Here is a 23198-nt window from a genome sequence, read left to right as displayed (position 1 = left end):
TCTGCTCTTTTGCTTGCTCTCCCTCTCTCTCTCTCACACACACACACACACACACACACAATGACTGGAGGGAAAGCATGTTAGTGGACAGATAAGCTGCCTTTGTTGGCTGGCTGACACTTAGACACCATTAATTAGACTGGGCCCAGGGAAACAAGTCAATGACCTAATGGCTAATGTGTGTTTAGATCTTGGTATGTGTGTCTGTGTGCAACAATGTGCCACAGTGTGTCTCTCCCTTTTATGAAAATCTCAGTGAAAAAATGATTTTAGTTTGGACATAAAATATAATTTACTGTCACTGTCATTTTACATTTTGTAACAGGTATGTTTTTACCTCAAGTGTTAAACATTTACTTAAAACGTAAACAAAACAAAAAAAACTAAAATTATCAAGCGATTGTGGAGAACTAACAGTTGTCCTTATGTAAAACCACTTTGTACCTCACGAGTTGAGAGTCAGATAGTAGCTAAGACAGTAGCTAAAAGCTCAGGCTTCCCACTGTATAGTTTCAGTTGAGAGAATTGATTGGCCAGTTTGCTTCATTCCACAAGCTCTCTGAGCTTTTTTTTAAATAAATAAAATAAACAAAATAAACTCACAAAATGTCAAGAAAGGAAATATTCTTACACCTATTTACTGGACTACCACAAGTTTAATTTCCTTGTTAACTCATCTTAAAACACACTCCATTAAAACTCAACAGAAACTACATTAATTAACTCAACAGAAACTACATTAAACTCAAAATCTTGGTTTGGCTTCCGACTGTTCAAACAATCACCAACTCTGATTTGGTCAAAATAAACCCCTAAGACAGTTGGATGTGAACATATTCTGGCTCTCTCTGCCGTTTCTCCCCACTGCCTGCTGCTAAATGCCCGAGCCCCCTCTTGCTCCATTGCAGCTGCACTCCTTTCCTGTCCCCACCCTAGCCCGCATTGGCTTCATTTACCTGGGTGTGAGAGTCCTGGTCAGAGAGGCTGTAATCTACCTTGGTACTGTATTTCTTGTCATCACACTGGCCTCTGTGAGATCACAGAGGCTGTGTTCGGTGCTGTTCCAGCCGTGTTCACTGACCGCTGCTGAGACCGATTCCGTTGCATAGTCACAACCAACGCAACCGCCATAATGGGCACCGGTTCTGGTGCCCATTATGGCACTGTTCCCCGCCAGCTTTACACACTGGTTCCCCCGTACCCTCTGCCTGAAAAGCTCCTTTTCCTGGTGGGTTGAAAGCATCTGTGCTACAAGTGTAAACACTCCCCCAGTGGTCCAGCTTGCTGCACAGCTAACTGAGCTAACTAGCCAACAGCAGCAATTATGAAAGAATAAAAAGAATTGAGTAAGGAGCAGTAAGATGTTATTCTGGTGATTTGCTACCCCCTATTTGTTTGTGTGAGTATGAATTCAACAGGTGTCAATTTCGCACTTCCAACCTTTTAAACTCAATGCTCAACGCTGTAATGATTTGACAGACAATTTCACAGACGAAGGCGAATAAGCATATAAGTTGCTGTGGTAAGTTCACGTTGTTCTCTCTCCCTGCATCTCTCCAGCTCTCAGTTACATAAACAACAAATCCTTGGCTCAACATTGACCTCTTGGTTAGGCAATTAATTGCACACACACACACACACACACACACACACACACACACACACACACACACACACACACACACAAATACATATTCACAGCACATCCAAGGACTAATAGCTCAGACCCCACACAAACAGCAGGTCAAGGTTCTGCACTCGGAACCAATCTCTTTCTCCCTCTGAGTGTGTGTGTGTGTGTGTGTGTGTGTGTGTGTGTGTGTGTGTTCATCCCTCAATGTTTGTGTGTGTTCCCTAATTGGAATGCTATGCTTTTGGTCGTGCAATCACAGACGTCTAAGGAATTTGAGCTGATATGAAAATAATTGCTTCACTTTGGCTTGGTTATAAGTTGTAACCAGTTGTGTGTTTTCACAGTCAAAAATGTAACACTGTATGCTCAAACTTGTTTTAACCTGTTAACACAGGGTTTTTACCTTGTGTGTGCTTCAGTGTGCTTTAACATACAGCTAAAGTTCTTCATTTGTATCAGTCAGTGCGTACAGAATGCTTTATCATGGCAGACAATTGGCACAAGTGTGAGTGTGTGAGTGTGTGCGTGTGCGTGTGCGTGTGCGTGTGTGATATGCTTTGAACTAGAAAACACATTAAAATATGTAACACATAAAGCTGAAATCCTACTGCAAGGCTTTCACCATTAGTGGGTGAATAACACACACTGATGTAAATGTAGAAGACCGAAATGAAACTTGAACTGAACTGATAATATACAGTATATTTGGCTCATTACTTTAATGTCCACAGATCCCTAAATGTGCACAGTTCATTAAGACTGTTAGGCAAGCAGCAATGCATGATGGGGTGTCTCATCATGGATCAGGTTGAAAAAGAGTTTGTCAGTCCAGTGTGACATTTCCTCTGCCAGATATCAGGCGTGTTATCAGGCTTCCACGACCACCCACCAAAAAGCACATGGGTACCAGCGAAGCCCTGGTAACAACCCTGCTGAAGTTTGAGCTGTCTTAAGTGCAAAACAGATCTAGGTTTAGGTACATTTATTATGGGCTATGTACAGGTTCATAGGATACGATGCCAAAAGTACTTCCATGAAATAAGACTTTGGAGATACCAACACAGGCATTGTAACCAGTTTTAATTAGGGATGTAACGATATACTGAATTTAACCATATCGCAATAAAAAATGCTGGGATACCGTTATTGGACTGTGATGACATCTCCCAACCTATCACATGGTTATTTTGCTCATAAAGTTCATGGCTCTAACAAGGGAAATCAATTTGAGTGCATTCTAATATCTCGCCTTGTCATTGTATTGTTCTGTTTGAACAGCAGAGGGTGCAGGGAGTTCTCATAAGATTGGTTGGCTTCGTTCATTGCGTTCTCTATGCTTCACTCAAACTGTTGACTGAAATAATAATGTGTCAGTGATGCTGAGAGAGATTTTTTCATGGCCCTGGTCGTCTGCTGGATAACAAGAGGGAGGAAGATCAGTGGGACCCGCGGCCAAGTGCCTGTTCTCAGGTGTCCCCTGTGTCACACCCCCCTGGGTGCCGGCTACTTTTATTATACTATAGAAAGAAAGCAGAGGGACCTCAAGTAAAATGTTAAAACAAATTGTACATGAATAATAAATGCAGTGCACATCACATTTATTAAAGGACATTGTTCACGTCTTTTTTTTCTTTTTCTTTTTTAAATATCGAGATAAATATCAAACTGTGGACCATATATCGTGATGATATCGTATTGTATCTTATCCTGATTAGTGTCGTTGCATCCCTAGGTTTAATCACCTGCTGTAGAGCCTTCCTCCAGAATGCTTTCTGTTGCCCCTCTGTAAAAGCTGACAAGAACTTAGCTTTAAAATTGTGCCTTCCTGAGTGTCCAGAGGAAGTAGAGCCTTTTCTGTTTTGTTTTAACCAGGGTGTTGATGTGTGATGACCATGTTGATTCCCAGGAACCTAAAACTGTTCACCTACTCCACTTCAGCTCCACTGATGTAGACAGGAGTGTGTGTCTTTGTCTCCTTTTTCTAAAACCAACAATCAGCTCCTTGGTTTTGTTGACATTGAGCAGTAGATTGCTCTCTGTATGACACTCTGCAAGATTGTTGATTTCCTCCAGATATGAAGTCATCATTCTTTATAATACGACAGATTATGGTGGTTTTGTCTACATACTTCACGGAGTTCTCTTGATGTCTGGGAGTGCAGTCATGGGTTTACAGTGTGAACAGGAGGGGGGCTGAGCACACAGCCCTGTGGAACTCCAGTGTTGAGCACGGACATAGAGGAGGTTTGACTGCCAATCTGAACTCTCTGGAGTCTGCTTGTGAGGAAGTCCAATATCGATTTGCAGAGCGTTGTACTCGAGCCCAGTGTGTTTAGAACCGGTGACTCAAAGCACTGCATCAGGATGGGGGTGAGAGCCACAGGGCAGTGTTCATTAAGTCTAGACACAGCAGACATTTTAGGTACAGGAACAATGAAGGCTGTCTTGAGGCAGAAGGGAACAGTCTCCTGAGAGAGTTTAAAATGTCTGTAATAACATCAGCTAGCTGATTGGAACATGTTTTTAGTACACAGCCAGGTATATTATCTGAACCAGCAGCCTTATCTATAATGTTGGTCATAATGGTGGTACTTGGAGAGCCTAATATTTTCTGAGGTGGTACACGGTATGAAAAGTTTGAGAAACACTGATTTATAGTAATAGTGTAGTGCTCATCATTTTCACTACTTTGTCAGTGATGATAGGAAACAAAACTTAAACAGTAAATCCCTTGCTTTCTGCAAATAAACATTAAGCACTAAATATTTAGAGCCAATATTAGGCAGTTTCGTGTTAAATCTAGCTTTGTTTTCCCAATTGAGTTAGAGTTAGAGAGTTTGATATTGTCAGCTTATGGTTTTACAAATGAAAAATCTAAAGCAGAGAGTCAGAGAGGGTATGAAAAATCAAAACAGACAGTGTACTGAAACTGTTTAATTGAAATAATGCTGGCCTTGTCCTTGTATGGCATTTTTAGTGCATTTTTCTTTTAAAGCTCATAAACAGCTGCACCTTGTCACCCATGGGAGGAAATGTGGAAGTGACACACCAACAACAGGAAAAAAATCCAAGAATTTGAGGAATTTTCTCTGACATATGGAGGTGTCACAGTGGAGCTGCAGTAAATTGATTCTGTTTGCCGTGTGTGACACAATGACTGACATTGGGACCATTAAAAAGAAGAATAGTCTCTGACAAACAACACCTGCTGTGTGTGTGTGCGTGCGTGTGTGTGTGTGTGTGTGTGTGTGTGTGTGTGTGTGTGTGTGTGAGAGAGAGAGAGAGAGACAATGCCACAAAAACACCTGCTGCCTTTATGACCAGCAAACACATCCTGTGGCCCCTGAGAGACGCAAGTTCAATCCTGCGTACTGTCAGAACACTACAGTCTCAAGTTGAATGCATATGGACTCATGGAGAAAGAGATTTTGCTTCTATATGACCATGTGGGAACAAGGTGTATATCCAACTAACCAAAGAGTGATGAAAGTAGATCAGCAGGCGTGTACCCACTTCTCTGGCTCTGATGAAGAACCAAAGATGTAAGGACAAGAACAAACTGGGACAACTGGCTCTTTTTAAGGTGAAGGACCAGCAGTTTCCAATTTCAGTTTGAATTGAGCATTTCATTCTTTTCATCACTTCCCAAACTTCATGACTATAGATGAGGGTTGGATAAATCAGTAGCCAATCCTTCAGGCTCTTCTTCTTCTTCTTCTTCTTCTTCTTCTTCCCCACAACAGTCTGATCTATCAGTGAGACCTCCTTCACCTGGGGCAGAGGCTCATTCCCAACCCTTTTTTTTTGAGGCCATGTGTAAAATTTGGATAATGATATGATGCTCCTGTGATACCTTGATATGTACTGTGATAAAGTAGATAATACTGCTATGTTGGAATGTCAAACCCGCACAAAAAATGTTGATGTTGGTCAGACTAAGAAATTGAAGATATTACTTCAATGGTACTCAATGAGACATTAGTGAATACATGTTTGCAATCTATACAAGAATCTGAGGCAAATAGATTTCATTTGTCTATTTGCTTCATACTTCAGCTGTTACAGCTGCAGATCAAACTGGGTTGTGTGGTTGTTTATCATCAGATCTCAAATGGTCTTACTTCAGTTGCAGGCAATTGACAAAATGTACTTTTTCTATGAATAATGACTTTTGTTCTTTGTGAAAGATCCAAAATGAATCCCAAATTGATTTGAGAAGACAGTATTTACACCCTCAACATGCGGTCGAGCCTGTGCACATATCTTAGATGGGGGGTGCACTAATGCTTTTAGCTCAGCAGCTACAGTGAAGATTTCAGCTTAAAAAGGGTTTAAATAATGTCTCAAATCAGTTGTTTTGTGGACTACGAAACTTCACCCAACTTTCCATTGATGTAACAGAGAGTAGGTGATGACTGACTTTTCATTGTTGGGTGAGCTTTTCCTTTAAAAACAACTGTTTTAATTGTTGGAACAGAGGTGTCTCTGCAGGTGTTCTGAATCATGAACTAAGACCTCCAACAATTCAATTACATTCCTGCTTCTGTAATAATGGCAATATCAGAGTGACCTTGGTCGACTTTTGTACATTTTTCCTTTGTTTTCCAGTGTGGACAGCTGGCAAACCCAGAGAAAAACAGGTGGAAAGAGCTGAACAGTTGTCATACATTGCACCATCAGTGACACCACCGTGTTAGAAATATGAGTTAATATGAGGAATATTTTCCTCAGCCTCTAGAGTCACCAGGACAAATGCACTGAGTGGTTCTCTACGCAACACAACAAAGGTTGACAAGGTTTTCTTTGAGTGTGCACATTAGGAATTTCTCAGCTATGAAGCCTGCTCTCTATTTATGGAACAATGGGAATCAGCGTTAGAAGCTTGGCTTATACAATGTTATCATAGGAAATATCATAGGATACAGATGCAGTATCTCAATGAGACATATCAGTGTTCCACTTCCCATCAACTTGAAATGCACATATATGATTCTTGTACAGCATTCTGGTGAGATGAGTCATAAGCACCAGCAACAATAGCATATTTCTCTGCTCCTTTGGTGCATGCCAACATGAATCATACTGGGGTACACTTATGATTCTTCTCAGTGCTGACGTAGAACTGGTGACTGTAGCCATTTATGTGATGTTGTCTTTAAAAGCAACACTGATTGGCACAAAGCAGGCCTTCGTTGAGCTGCTTGAGAAGTGTTGTTTGATGTGTGAGCTGGCTTTGAACTACAACAGTGGCACTGAGCTGGTGCCAGTTGATTAGCTCAGTAACAATATTGCCATTCAGGAGCCAGCATCAGCTGATTGTATGCAGTATTTATTTGACCCTGCTGCCAGGTGAAAGACTGGGAAACTATTCCAAAACATTGTCAGTGATTAGGAAACTTAAAATAAGCTGTTGAGGAACAAAAATTACTAAATTAAAAAAGTCATTTTCTTGCACATTTTGAACATCTAACAACAGAAGCCTGTGCACACATTCAGCCAAGAAGAAGTTATTAAAGGACAGAATGAAAGCTAAAGTATAAAAAAAACACACTAAAACAAAAACTTTTACCACATTTATGGATTGTAACATTTACTGAACCAGAACACAGAGATGCACATGCACACTCCACATCCCCAAATCCATCAGTGTAAAGTGTTGTTTTCCCCTCCATCCTGCCTGCAGGTCAGAGCACATTACCTCTGACTTGAGAAATGATTAATGATTTTTACAGTCTGCACTGAAATGGGCACCACTATTGGTTATTTAAGTTCAGTGAGGAACAGTCAATCATTTTCACACAGGATTACCTAAATACCATGGCCTTTTCAAGCTTCATTGTTTTTGAGTCAAAGTAGCTATAAACTATTTGACTCCAAATGTCACACAGCATTGCTAAAGTATAAAAAAAACACACTAAATATAAACACACTAAGTATAGCATAACTTTTTTTTAATTAACAGGAGTATGCTGCCACCTTCTGGCAAAGTGTAATTCTACCTGCATACATTACTTGCAGTATGACCTGTACCCTGGGGATTCTTATACCTAAACTGTTAAGAACTTATAAAGCCTAAGATACAGTCATGATCATAAGTGTACAGTGCAGTTTTCAGTTCCAATGGTTTCTACAACTATCAGCAGATTTGGTCACATTTTCAAAAGACCTATAATAAATTCATTATTGAACCAAACTTCATGAATGTTTTTTGACAAAGTAGTTTGTGTTGCACTCATTACATCACAGAAACATGAGAGCTGAAGAAATCACTGGAACTGAGGACTGTCATGATGAACATGCGGATGTAAACTTTTGACCACGACTGTACTCCATTAAAGTAAACTGTATGCTGATAAACATATATTTTACATTTTCAAGGTTTTGCTAAAAATAATCATTTCCAATGTGTGCAAAAGTGTAACAGCCGATAATACAAATACTATTTCATAAAACAAGATGATGAAGTCATCATCAGCAGGAGTAATCTTATATCATCAATGGTGGGTCATTGATATTTTACTTAACCTACTTTCAGTACATGATTCTGATAATACTTATAGGCCTACTCATAGTTTAGTAAAATTTTGAACACATGGCTTTTACTTGTAATCGAGTATTATGAGGTTGTTGTGTTTCTACTACTGCTACTAGTTTTATTTAAAGATTTTAATACTGCTTCAAACCACTTCTGTAGCCTACAGTTTGGATGTGTTAGTAGACCTACTTTGTAGCCTACTATTGCCACTTTTGCTAATAGTTGCTACCAAGTACATTTACCTAAGTACTGTACGTACAGCTACTACAAGGAAACAGTCTCAGTTAAATATGGACGCCTCTTTATGTCCTTCATAGGCAAACAAGACTAACAATAAGAAGATTGTCTATTTCTGTATAATCAAAATAGTAATTATTAATGCCGGGTCAGATTCCAACCAAGGTTGGATAAATAATGAAACAATTTTCTATGGTGGAATACTGAGGATAAACTGATGAGTCTCACAGCATGAGGAAAGCTGCTCTGTAGTCTGTTGGTACAGTAACGTTACTTTGTAATCACTATTTTCATCTTTTGGCTGCAGAGGTCGCCAGAATCAGCAAAAAATGAAAGTTCCTTTCAGCAGCTAAGTTTTGAGTATTTCAATGTTCTGCTACTTTAGACTTCTACTACATTTTGAAGGCAAATATTGTACTTTTACTTCACTACATCAAGGCTATTTGGTAACTTTAGTTACTAGTTTGTAGATGACGTGCTGCAACAGAGTCAAAGTAGCGCATTGTCAGAAATCAGAAAAAAAATTGATTTGGATAATCAGAAAAATAATATCGGCGCAGATATTCATTCAGGCGCAATAATCGGTAGACCCATTACATACAGTACATACATGTTACCGTGTGTAATTACCTAACACTTAAGGACATTTAAAGTCAGGAAACTACTTTGATACATATTTACATTTAATATCTTATAAATAGGCACATTTTTAACACGTTTACTCAAGTATTCAGAGTGGCCTACTTTTTACAACACCATCACAACCTCCTTTTCATCAATGCGATGCAAATAACAGTATTGGGTGGAGCGCTTGCTGTATTTAGTACTGATGGGTATGCAACATGTATTTTGCTCCTTGGTTTAGATAGAAGCCTTTGACAGACTGAGTCATTATCAATCAGCACACTGTCTGTCTGCACTACAGTGTAAAGCTCTCCTCGTAGTTGCAGCTCTTCAGACTGCGCAACAGCCTCGCGCCTACCCGGATAAACATAGACCCACGTGTGGTGGATGGAGCATGCAGCTGCGTCAAGTTCACAGACAGGAATGACTACGACCGGAATTTAAAATCTCTGCCTTCAAAATAAAATGTAGGAGACCGTTATGGTGACATTTCCAAACAAGGTACTAAATGCAGATGTATCGTAGGCCTTTGTTAATTTATAGTACATAAAATCTATTGTACAATAATTTACAATGTGAAGTAACATATGTTCTTACTGCCTTGTCTAATGATGGCCTGCACATATGCTTATATTGATAGACATGGGCGTCCCAGCCATTATACGATTATTATACTTTTTAAAATGATTAGTTTTGAATTTTAAGTAGTTTTCTATTTGAAATGTTAGCAAATATGTATTTTTATTCAAAAAATTCAGTATATCATGAGCTTGTGCCCCAAAGCTATGATAAATTGAATCAGTTTACATTTAGCTTTTTGGATGAAATTGCAAAATGTAGGCCTGACGATTTTTTTTTCTAATGCTACTATAGCCAGATAAAGGACCAGAACACTAGTTAAAAGGCACCAGAATATAGGAAATCTACTCTTATTTTAAAACAAATTTAATCTACGGAGAAATCCTAAAAAAAAGTTATTGCCATGAATAGGCCACCATATACTGTGAAAAGAATAATATATAATCACGTGTATTTTTACACAAGTTTCCGTGAGTTTAATGTCTCGTTGTATGTTTTATTGTAGTTTGTGTAGTACTCGTTTCCACAAGTAATTTTAAAACACGACCGTAAATGAAGCTTTTATTGTAAAACTTTATAAACGGAAGTAGTTTCGTCCATTTTGGGTTTACTTGTGAGCGGTCTCATGAGGTTCTTCGCAGCACGCATCCAATAGCCTCACAAACAAACAGGTAATAACGCGAATTAACAACACAGAAACACTGGTACTGGGCGACATATTGCCTGTGGAACCTGTCGGAGAGGAGCCACGCTGGGCCACAGCTGCTGACTCCAGCTTGAAACTCAAATTAGACGCTGTTGGTCCTCGTTAGCTTGTTAGCTAGTTGGCCGAGTGGCTCGCTGGTTGGTCCATACTGTTCGGTAACTCGTCTGTCGCCTATTTCTGGCCAGTGTCATTTTTAAAAGAAATACTTTTCAACGGTGACATGCGTTGGTTTTCAGGAAATGGAGGGAACTGTATTTGTGTCCATGCTGCTTGTCTTATTTCACCCTGTATTGACAGCAGATTAAGTATTCAAATTCAAGGTGCTGATCATATGACAATGTGGTTGATCATTCAAGATAAACTGAGAGTCAAATAAAAGGAAGTTATGTGGATTCTTCAGCTCCATCTTTTCTCTGAACACCCCTTCCCGGTTTGTACATTTCAGATGGATGAAAAACTATCAGAAGAGAATGGACAGACATTACCAGCGCACAGTGAGGGGGAAGAGGAGATGGAGGTTACCATGACAACACAACTAGAGTGTCTCGTTGTAACCCCAGACGGTGCAGACACGTCATCAAATACTCACACACATGGAGAGGAAACAGGAGATGTACAGACGGACTCAACAGCAGCAACACTGTCTTCAGTCAGTGTGTGTAAGACAGAGGACAGTGATGACGAAGACTCTGAGGATTCAGACAGGTATTTACAGACACACTACGCTGTGATAACAGGCTTGTTGTTTTTAGACCACTCATGCTCAGTACTTTTGCCCCAGTTCTCATCTTTGTATTTGATGTTAATGAAGTTCTAAACAGGAAACAGTAAAGGAATGGAAACGAATGACTGACTCAGATTCTCTCCATTTCCTGTCCTCAGTGACAGCTCTTCCTCCTCCTCCTCTTCATCATCCACCTCTTCCTCTTCTTCACCCTCTCCCCGCGTGCTTGGGGATGATGACGATGACGAGGGTTTCAGCCAGCCAGCCCCCATCAAAACTAGAGATGAAGTCCTGCTCGAGGTCAGTCTGTGATTGTATGTTTGAAGAGTTGGAAGGTTTTTACAGTGTGTTCAGGATGCCCATTTTTCCTCCATGCTGAAGTGGCCAGAAGGACAATATGCGTCTGGTCAGTGGACTGAGTGTATAAATCGCAGATGAACAGTAATGGTCTCCTGCTTTACATCTTAGAGCACGCTACAGAACAAATGACAATGTTTGTTAGAAAACCTTGCACCACCAAGCTTACTTACAATCTGAATGTCCTTTTTTATGATGTCATGTCAAAGTGTATACATGTGATTTATCGTCAACAACACTTTGATCCACATTAGGGTGGACACTGATGGACCACAGACTTAAGACAGTAGCTGGCAGCTTGAGTTTACCCCAAACTAGCACTTAGTATGAGATAACTGCTGTGTAGATGTCAGAGCCACTAAGAAAGCAATACAGTAAATGAAATAAGCCCAGTAGAAACATCAGAGGTGATGTTTAATGTCTTTATATCTTTTAAATGTTCTAGTTTCTAGTTGAAAACAGCAGAAATAAACACGTCTGCTGATTTCATACAGTATCATACAAATCATCGGTCAATTGTCAGAAGTGACTGTTGTTGAAAGTCACTGATTTGGTCTTTTCTTCCCTGTAGAATGTGGTTATTTCTGTTTGTGTTACAGATGTGACATTCGAGGAGAAAGAGCTCAGATATTTTCTGCTAAGCCTCTTCTGCTCTAACCTGTAGTCTTATTAGCAATGCCATTTAATGCTGTTTATTATATTTCTAAATAGGCTTTACATGATCAGGATTTTTGGGGCCGATCACCGATTAGTGAGCTTAAATAAACCGATCACCGATCACGTGAGGGAGAAATATGTGTATTTAAATAACTTGTTAATTTACTGTATATACTTATGTACTGTTTACTGAGTATCAACAAAAGTATGCTCAAGCATTTTTGCCAATGTTTAACAATCTTTGCCATGCCCCAAACTGACAGAGATGCAAGGGAAAACATCAATGACCTCTAGAGGGCATTCAAGGACTGGCCAGACATAAGTTCAAAGTTCAGTCAGGTCAAACTAAAATAACTTGAGACAGAAATAATGGGTGCAAGTTTAAGTAAGTTTCCTTGTGCCACCCCTTGCCTTCTCACTGTCACGGCTATACAGACGGGTACTATCTAAAGTAGTTTGCTTTAGCATCCGTTTCGGTGTTTCTTTTTCTTTTTCCATGCTCCGTTTCTTGAACTCGGCATGCTCCTCCCTGTATTCCTTATCCAGGTGCCTGATTAAAATTGTCATGTTGAAACATGTTGCAGATGCTCCCCCACGAGGTACTCTAGTGTTGCACAGATTGCAAATAGCTTGAGTTGTATCTGTTTCATTCACTTTGAAGAAGTCCCACACCACCAACATGTTTGTTTGAATCCGACAGCTAATGATTCAAGATTCAAAAAACTTTATTGTCTGCCACATCGTGACAGGGCTCAAAACTAGCTGAGGGATTCAAACAAACATGACAGTGGTATGGACTTCTTCGGAGTAAATGAGATGAGTTGATATGCATTTCAGTGTTTACAGTTTAAATGTATTATGGTCCATTTCTTTTTAACAAGTATAAAACAGTCACGCAGATGACTGCAGATGTCTCAGTAGCTAAACAACTTGCTTGCTGGCAAATGTTACATTGTTATTGCTGATTTTTGCTTGGCAGTCCCACATTTTCACATATTTTAATGTGGCATTCCACCCTTTGATAGCATTTGATGCCTGACATCTGTACGCTTGGTACTGCTCCTCTAATATCAGTGCAGACTGGCAGGCTAGGAGCAAGGGTTGCTAATGTTAGCCTATAAAGCACCACTGTTGGCCAGGTAATTAAGCACTTTTCTCTTTAATTTGATGACTTGATTGAAAGGTGAAGTTGTGAACAAATTGTGAGCGGAAACATACACCCTCACAGAAAGCGCACCACATAACACATTGGCAGTTATGTTCCTCCTCCATTCGGGGTCTGCTTCACCAAACAATGTTCGGTCCTCATTTTTAAAGGGTAATTCCTGTATTTTTAATCCTGGGTCCTATATTTTCATGTTTTGTGTGTAAAGGATTCATACTCTGCAAAAGTTTTGGAAACGGTCCAGTACATTGCTTCAGCTGGCAACTGCGACAAGGCTGCAACGTAAACCTGTGGGGCAACTCCGACTGTCAAAGTTATGTCCACTAAAAGTGCTCGTCTCTCTCTGTAGGAATCATTTCCTTGCTGTCAGACTGTCAGAATAACAACCTCAGCCTGTCAGGGACAAAAACAAGCACTTTCAGTGGACGTAACTTTGACAGTCTGATAACTAAACAGATCCTCCACTCAACAAAATAAAGAGAAATGTCCCACAAAGCAACGTTACAGGACCAAACAACAGTAACATAGTAACTGGTAGTGTCTGTGGCAACTTATGTGAGGAAAAAAATACCGCAGTTATACGTGGAGAAGTGTCTGTCATCCTGTCTGTCCTACCGACTCCTCGTCACATTTCTGCCTGAATAACAGCAAAACACACACACAACACATTATAACAGCATCCATATAATTATAAACAGTCAGTGGGTACATGTTTAGATTAACAGGAGGACACCGGGGGAAACACGTTGAAAAAACCACACAGAAGTCATCATCATGACGTGTACCTTCACGCCTCTTTTGGATCAGCAGCACCAGCGTGCTATATGAATTGACACACTGGTTCGTCTTTACGCCGGAGCTGAACAAACAACGGTGGAGAATTGGTGAACCGCCGTTGCTGAGATAATACGGCGACTCTGTTTGAAAAGGGCTAGTGAGAGCGGGTTGGTGTGTAACCAGACAATACCTCTCCCTGCAAGTGAATGGCCAATCGCTGTTAGTAGGCAAATGATGTAGTGGCCCTGGAGGTGGTGCTGGAATAGGGTAGACTCAGAGCAGACAGCATAGAGACCGATGTGGAGAGGCGACAGTTTGAGGACATTGTGGTTTTGGTGTTATGTACAATGATGAGGGAACAAAAACGGTGGATAGAAAAGTTACTGTCAGCGAGCACTGCTCACCTTGTGTTGCTACACAACTGGAAACACTTCAAATATGAGCACGCATCTGCACTGCCACCACCACCCCAGCAATATCGCTGTGTGGAAGCAGGACAGCCGAGCAGGTAACGCTGTCAGTGAAGCCACAGTTTCTCTCTCATGCCTTCAAACAAACCTATCCTACCACACCAGAAAAACACAAAAAATCACCAGTGCAGTAGGGACATTCATTGCTAAAGACTTGCTGCCCATTTTCGGTGGTGATGGATGTGGGTTCTCATCATCTCATGGAAGTAATTGATCCACGTTACATTGTGCCCCCTTGTACATTTCTCAATAGTCAAGTTATTCCGGACCTCTATGAAAAGACACGCAAAGCCATACAAAACGAATTGGCTAAAACACAGAGCCTTGCAATCACCAAGGATAGTTGAAATTAATGAAATGATAATACAGGAATATATAGATAACTGATATTGCGCTTTACATCCTGAATATAGTGAATAATGTATCTTAAAATAGGCTGAGCATTAGCTATGTTTGAAATTATGTTTCTCTCAGATTATGTATGGGCTACCAGCTGTGAGCTGTCAGGACTAGTTTTTCTTTATATTATACCAATAGTAGAAGCCAAGAGGCACATTTGGCATGTTTCACACTTAAAAGTGTTTCTATTTTTATATAAGTTTATTTATGTGACATTATACAACACAACAGAAACCTGAAACGCTTTTAGTTGTTGCTAAAAAGCAAAATAAAGAGAGAATTTGGGATAGTAAAATTGTAGCTTTTCTTTCTCCTCATACAAAAAAGGCCTACCAAACTAAAACCTAGATCCAAAAACAGAGGTACATATCCAACCGTGTGCTAACTGTACCGTTGCACCCCTAGTATGAATCATGTACACATCAGAACATGTAATTAAAATTAAAAAGTAAAAATAGCAGAATTGCTCTTTTACATCTATAGCACACTTTTTTTCCTGTGTTTCGTTGCGTTTTAAACCATACAAACAAATGTACTTTCACACCATCAGACCAAAAGCTGACATGTGATGTTTATTTGTAGGAACTGCCTGCGGTGGAGGAGGTGTGTATCTCGTTACCAGAAGATTCAGAACTCCAGCCTGTTGGAACGGTCTCCAGTATTATACAGCAACTTGGTAAATATATACACACACTCATGTTCAGGTCACACTTCAGAAAAACCCAAGTGGAGTAGAAGCTTTTAATGTGTGATTCCTCAGCTCTGTCTCAAACTGTTCTTTTTGTGTCTGCAGTTATCATCCAGTCCCTGAAAGACAGACCAGCTCTGACTGATGACAGTATCCTCTTTAGATCTGATAGGCTGGCTTTGGGAAAGGTGGGTGGACCAGCAGAGGCTGTCTGTATGACGACCTTAACCTTTGTCAACTCTGTTTTTCTGTCTTAGTGTGTGAAGAAGTGTTTAATTTGTATCAGTTTGTTGTCGTCTTGTTGGTATCCACATGTCAATGTATCTGTATGTGTTTCAGGTGTTCGATGTGTTTGGCCCGGTGTCCAGTCCACTCTATATTTTGCGTTTTAACTCTGCAGACCAGATCAGCAGCAAGGGGCTGACAGTGGGACTGACAGTTTATTATGCACCGGCCATCAAAGAGTGCACAAGATACATCCTCATTCAGCAGCTCAAACTGTAAGTATTTATTAAAGGTTTGTTTGTTGAGTAGTAATTACACAGTAAGTTATATAGTAAAAGTAATTATGATGAACTGAAATTTTTTTCTGATCAAACCTAACTAATACGTCAAATTCTCTTTTCTTTCAGCTTAAAAGGATCTGATGCATCCTGGAAGAATGACCAAGAGCCACCAGTGGAGGTAAACACACACGCGCGCACACACACACACACACACACACACACACACACACACACACACACACACCAGAGATGGGGACTCAAGTCTGAGACTTGGACTCGAGTCGCACTCAAGTCGCAACAGTGACTCCAGACTGACTTGTGACTCCACCTCAAAAGACTTCAGACTTGACTCGGACTCGAGCTTCGAGACTTGTGAACAACCTGTATTTCATGCAATAATTGCTTTTTTAAATCTAAATGTATTCATGTATTTCTATTTAATTGTATTGGTGCATATACATTGGGTAAACGAATGACGAGCTGCATGTCCCCTTTGCCATAATGTGCCACGTAACGCATGCGCTATGTGCGCACTCAGATCAGAAAATGCATTGACCATGGTGACAACAAGTCCTCTCGGAGTTGTGCCTTTATCATTACTTTTGGTTACAATAACTTTGTGCACAGTGGAAATAAGTGAACAGCTGCATGCAGGTGTGTGGCACCAGGATAAATGATGCAACGTCGAATTTCATCAGGCATCTCAAAACGCACCCAGACAGGTCAGTCACTTGCTAATGTGAAACAGACATTAAACTTAGCATATATCCTCACAGGAAACAAGCTAACCTTCACAAAGTGTTGTGCTAATGCTGGGAACAGGCAGATTGCATCTTTATAGTTGGCCATATGATGTGACAGACTTAGGTTAATATTTCAGCAGGTCCGAGGGCTAGAGGGATGTGTTAAGTAGCAGAAGATTAGACTACACGATGTCCTAAATTGGAGACCCAATATAAGTTCTGGATGTAAACAAAATTAAGCTAGCTCCATTAAAGCATACGTGATATTTTTCCTGTCACAAGTTCACATCCACTCTTGGCTGCCCACATTTTATTCCAGGAAAAAAACATGATAGAAATGTTGCAGTATTAGTTTAGAGCTATATCCCCCCAGAACACTACACATATACAGTTTTATCATGCAGATTTTATAACACTTATACCAAAATGTTGAAAAATACAGGTATGAAATTGTGTTCACTTTCAATACAGATGTTTTCCTCTCACTTTGAACACTGAAAAATGTAATGCATGATGAGGTTGGGATTCACAGCCAGTTAGTAACACAAACATCATGTATCCTTTGAGCAGATACCAAAATGTTGAAAAATACAGTTATGAAATTGAAACAGAGTTCTTAATTTGTGTTTCTTCAGACTGCGTTGCAGTAGACCCCATACATTATCCTACAACTGATTTTGATACTGTACTGTATGGATGGTAGCTACAGGACATGCTTTGAATTCATAAGATTTAACAACACAGTGTTGGGGGCAGATCAGATGGCCAGAGACTTGAGACTTGACTTGGACTTCCAAAAAATGACTTGTGAACATCTCTGACACGCACACACGCCCACACACACTGACTGAGCTAGACATGGCATCATTGGGTCGTGCTGTGTCCAAAGGTTATTATTTACATTTTTGATTTCTGTTTCAAACTTTGTAACTTACTGTTTGATGCCAGAAACATGTAAATTATACTATTTGTGCAGAACTTTGAGAACTGCATAGTGTTTGGGTCATTTTCACATCCTAAAAAAGGTCTGAGACAGAAAGGGTTCAGTATCTTCAGAAACATCAGCTCCTTGGGCGCCCTGCTAGCTCAGTTGGTGGAGTGTGTGTCCCATGTACAGAGACTTTGTCCTTGCTGCAGCGGCCCAGGGTTCGAGTCCGACCCGTGGCCCTGTGGTCATTCCCCCTCTCTCTCATCCTGTTTCCTGTCACCTCTCGTTCAGAGTCAATAAAGCCATTAAGGCCAAAAAATGTAAAACTTTAAAAAAAGAAATATTAACCACCACATGTAATTGATAAATGAAATGAAATGCATAGACCTGTATTGAGTAATGAAGACAGAAATGATTGCTCCCGATAAAATGAATACATTATTTTTTGATTAGGAAAGACCAAGTTTGTACCTTAAGTCAGTCTCTAAAGACTAGTGATTGGATGAGTTTCCATGTTTGACATGACATTTGATGTCCTATACAATCTTTGTCGTTTCTTGAGCATGAAACCAGTAGTGAATTATATCACTTTTCCACCAAAATTAGCAAGGGTACACAAGTTTTTTTTAAACACGGGTAAGCCTGCTAATAACCGACAATTAACTACATTCACATTAGCAGTGGGCAAGTTTGCCTTTCTGTTGGTTTCCTCTTGTGTGTCCCTTTTATCGTCACGAACACACCGGCAAAACAGGGAACAGTAGAAAACAGCAGATTATATACCTCATCAGACTGCATCCAGAAGACATTGAATTAGACACTTTTGGAATTTTGGCTCGCTTGACCATTCAGGAGAGATGAAGAAGACTCAGAGACACCGATGACTTACCTTGAGATAGTTTATAAAACATGATCATAGAGGAGCAAAATAACAGCACGTCTGTCTGCACAGAGTGATGCCATGATGATCTGAACAAGTTTTCCCAAATGCTTAAATTATATCTCCAGCTCAGGAAGCATCCCTCCCATACATGGTTATCTGTTTAACAACATAGCAAGGGGGGTGAATGTAGAGTTTCTCACCTCCAGCCAGAGGAATAGGAGGTAAATAGGTCACAGACACTAAGTCTGCTAACATAGATAGATCGAAGGCCTCCTTACAAGTTTTACACAAACAGTCAGCTTTGCTTTGGCTTGGTTCGTCAGATGTGTTCTGTAGACATATCTACAGTAGCTTCAGAGAAACTAGGTTGCAGAGACCATGAGATATAAACTCATAGAGCAGACTTTACTATCCTTATCCAGACTTTAACGTCTGTACAGGATATGTATGACCTCCTATCGTATGGAGACAGAATGTCCTGGGAGAATCACATTTTTCTCTCTTCTTTTTTTTTGAGATGCGTCGATCCCCGAGGTGGAAAGCTCCTAAAGCGTCGCACTCGGGGATCGACTCTTCTCGACTGGCAGGACGGCTACTGCTACTGCTGGTGTGAGTTGTTCAAAAACCTTCTTTTTAGTAAACTCTGTGTACACAAACAATATTCTCAATGCTTGTGTTTCATGTTGTGTCGAGTCTTCTTAGTGTTTTAAAAATAGCAATTTTGATGCTACCATACAGCTGCCCCGAGCACGCAATTGAAAATGATTTTGACCCAAAAACGAAACTACGGTAAATCTTAAAAGTGGCTTTTTCGTTGTAATTATGCTTTTACACGAAGGTTTGACTGGGGTACATTCACAAAAAAAGCCTAGGTTGCATTTTGGCGAGAGTTTCACTTTAAGATCAAACCAAGTAAATCTGAAAAAAGTGATGGTTGAGCCTGAAAATATTTAGGACTCCTCTAATTTTGTAAATTTGATTTGGACTTTCAGTCTTGTCTGTCTCTCTTCTCTCAAGGCTTTAGATTATAGTGATGACGAGAAAGAGCAGGAAGCCAAGAGGAAAGTGAAGAACTCCAAAAAGAAGAGGGACAATAACAGTACAGGTATTCACACACATTCAGCAAATATATTAATGAATAAATAGAAATGTTGACATGTTTGGATGGTTAAAAGGTTTTACATCTGAAAGAAGTCTAAAGATGAGTCATCATTTTTCCATTAGAATATGACAGACATCTACTCATCCCTTTTCTTTTTTCCTCTCTACTACTCTCTGCTTCATCTGTTTTTTTCTCTCTCCAGATAATCCTGGCCACATTACCCAGGACACATTGCAGCAGCAGCAGCAGCAGCAGCAGCAGCAGCAGCAGCAGCAGCAGCAGCAGCGTAACGCACGGGTTTTCCCACCAAGACATGCAGGGCCTCCATTCAGGCACCAGAACCCGAGGAATAAATATTCACCGTTCCAGCACACACACATACAACCACCATCCAGACACACAAACATTCCTCCCATGTACCTTCCACCTCCCTGCCCTTACCCTCCTCCCCCTTTTCTACCACCCAACTTCCCTCTCTACCCCCCTCCTCCTCCCTCTTTCTTCAATCCATCTTTCTCTTCTACTCTCTGGCCACCAAACTCTGTCCCCTTCTCTGACCTCCCTCCTCCTCCTCCTCCTCCTCCACCTCCTCCTCCTCCTGCTCCTCAGTGATGCCCAACACATACCCTCTGTACATGTAGACAGTCAGGCTGGACAGCTGGACGAATCATCCACATGTACCAATCACTGGCTCTGCTTTCAGCAGTGTTAATTAGGCCATGCAGTCACTGATTAACACAGGACATTTACTTAATATAGCTGATGGAGCGATGTGCTGTGACCGACCACACACCCTGCCTTTGTCTTGTTTTTTTAATATTTATATATTATTTTGAATATATCAATTTCTTTTTCCCACAGCAGTTGATATCAATTAACCATTTGGACCCTAGTCAGAACCTCCTGAAGGAATGTAGTCCCTAATCAAAAAGGTAATGATGGTTATATTTTGAGACACAGCTGTTTAATGCCATTAAAGATTACTTATCACTTCCATCCTGTTCACACATAGGGACTGAAACACCAGAATAGCAGGCCGCAATTCATTGTGAAGTGAACCTCAAAAACATGTTGGCACCACTCACTGTGACTCAAGACTCAAAAGGTTGAGAAATGTTCAGCTTGATGCAAAAGTCTTGGCAACAGGCAGTTGCGCTTGTTAAGATTTCCTCATGAAACAAGCACATATTCTCCTCCAACTCAACTGCGTAACAGAACTTTGCACAAAGCTGATTGTCACAGTCAATGGCTTCCTGATTCGTTGTATCATTTTAATAAGCTAGATGGACCTCTGGATGGAAAGTTGATGTGTGGAAACACCTCGCTCAGGAAATAAAATACTTCCTCTTGCACCAATGAGGTCATACTGCCCAGTAGTTCCCATTTTGTAAATTAAATGCCCAGCACATAAGATTAGGGAGCCTGCCACTAGAAGTATGGGCTCCAGTGAAGCATGTGAACCAACAAAGCTCACACATTTGATTTTGGTGTCACTATTTGACAGCTAAGTCGACCAACAGGATATGTGTGGAAAGCTTGATGAATTCCTCTACATTTGTGATTTTGATAAAATTTCACTTGAAGGCAGAATTCTGTGCATTCTATGCACATTGTGAGTGTATGACAACTGTTGCCATTAGTGTATTCAATGAAATCAGTTTGTTGTGCACTAAGGGCAACATGTCATCATTCAGTTTTCTGCAAACTGCTGGCCAAATATGAGTATGGTGATGAAATATACACACAACAGACATACTACTTTAGTGCTACTTGAATTCATGTGTTTTTTATGTTGATCATTTGTCATGTCAATTGAGTAAAATATTAATAGAATTTTGGTTTATTTCATTATAGTTGATCTGGTCTCGTCTGTAAGCTCTTGTTGCCTCCATACAGTCCTGTCTCCAAAGCATGGAAGAGAAATATGGTGGTTTTAAGAAAATTAACTATTAGAAACAACTTTTCAGGAGACCTTTGACAACATTGCTGTGGTCTGTTAAGATATGAATGCGAGAGGATGATTGGACTTGAATTGATCTTTTTATTTTACTAACTGAGGTGTGAAACCAGGACAAGTCATTGTCTCTCATTTGCAATGCTGTAAATGTCTATATTTCTTTGTACCAGAGTGCTATGTAAATGTCTACACTTTCCTATCTGATGAGCTGTGTCAATGGGAAATAAATGTCTTTGTGCACGCTGAACAGGCAGTATTTTCAGCCACATTTGTCCTGTGTATTTGTGTTTTGGTCACACTGTTGTGTGAAGCTGATGCTGTGTTCACACTCTACCACATCCAGTTTCCTAAGTGAAACTGCAATCTGGTACGAGACTTCCATAACCACAAGCCCAGAATGTAACATTTAATTTAATCTTAAAATCTCTGCAACGTCAATCATAAACACAGAAAGCGTGCATCATACACAACATGATCAAATTAGTATTTTATCACAGTAAAGTTCTGTGAAAACATTTAAAGATTCTTCTAAAACACTAAACAACCATAAACAAATAGTTTGTTAAAAAAAATAACCAAAAGAATCCACACAGATTCAATTCTCTGAAAAATCTGCAAATAAAAATAGACCCACCCCTACCCCAAAAAAGAATTTAAAAAAGAATCAAATCCATTTAGTGTATTTAGGATGAAACATTCGATGGGACAGTACTTCCTCTAAACAAGACGGGGGCCAATGACAGGAAAAGGTATGTGTTTTAAGTGCTGCACAACAGAAGTCATCAAACATACCTTCTCACTGCAGCAGCTTCAAAATGTCAGTGTTCTTTCGTTCACGTGAGTCTGATGTCCACATTGAAGTTAGTGAGTATCAGGAATTCCCCAAACCTGAGCCTGAGTATGCTGCTGTGGAGAGCCCTCCGAAACCAAGTAAGTAATCTAAGACCATTCAGAGCAGACTCTACAGGTGAAGAGTCATTCATTGGATAAAGCCAAGTTCAAAATTCTTGTTTCATTCTGCTGAAACACTAGTCAAAGGTCTTTACCGAGTGAATGTTGGATATTTCTTTTATCACTCCATAAATCCAAAAATACTGTTAATAGAAAAAAACCCAAACCCTCTGTAAAAACCTTCAGAATATAGATAGGAATAAAAGTGGGAAGTTTGGTGTATGTAAGTGCTGCTGAAGTGAAGATTTCTGGCTCAGAGGGAAAACTCATTCTGAGAAAAAGGCCTTTTAAGATAGATTGTCAAATTCCATAACTTAAGGATATCACTATGAAACTTCCCCAATTATAGTAATCATTTTCATAAAGACATTAACCTTTGTTTGATAAGCTTTGTGATGTTTTATGTTTTAATATGCAAATTAGGGATTATCTAGTTAAAATGAATATCCCACAGTAAAGAACAGAAATGTGAACACTAGATGAAGCCAGGCCCAAAGTGTGTGTTTGCTTGTTTCATGTTGTTGGCATGTTAGAGTCAAAGGTTTGGACACAGGGCATTTTGGATCCCTCTTTTATC

At 40.0% G+C, this 23198-nt stretch overlaps 1 protein-coding gene across 1 annotated transcript; it reads left to right on the top strand.

Moving 5' to 3' along the window:
• Window positions 1–10202: 10202 nt before the first annotated feature.
• On the top strand, window positions 10203–21917 carry naf1 (nuclear assembly factor 1 homolog (S. cerevisiae)). Its single transcript, XM_073477015.1, has 9 exons — window positions 10203–10279; window positions 10760–11019; window positions 11197–11338; window positions 15446–15539; window positions 15657–15739; window positions 15891–16051; window positions 16184–16235; window positions 19629–19716; window positions 19916–21917. The coding sequence occupies exons 2-9, from the start codon at window positions 10760–10762 to the stop codon at window positions 20323–20325; spliced, it is 1290 nt and encodes a 429-aa protein (XP_073333116.1). The 5' UTR covers window positions 10203–10279; the 3' UTR covers window positions 20326–21917.
• Window positions 21918–23198: the final 1281 nt, after the last annotated feature.

The sequence above is a fragment of the Pagrus major genome, chromosome 1 (assembly GCF_040436345.1).
Source record: "Pagrus major chromosome 1, Pma_NU_1.0".
NCBI classification, from domain to species: Eukaryota; Metazoa; Chordata; class Actinopteri; order Spariformes; family Sparidae; genus Pagrus; species Pagrus major.
This window is presented reverse-complemented; position numbering and strand designations above follow the sequence as displayed.

Bases quoted from the DNA above. Each gene is read 5' to 3' on its own strand.
- naf1 (XM_073477015.1), top strand. From the start codon at position 10,760: ATGGATGAAAAACTATCAGAAGAGAATGGACAGACATTACCAGCGCAC. The intron at 11,020-11,196 runs GTATTTACAGAC...TCCTGTCCTCAG, and splicing joins GACTCTGAGGATTCAGACAG to TGACAGCTCTTCCTCCTCCT. The intron at 16,236-19,628 runs GTAAACACACAC...TCTTCTCTCAAG, and splicing joins ACCAAGAGCCACCAGTGGAG to GCTTTAGATTATAGTGATGA.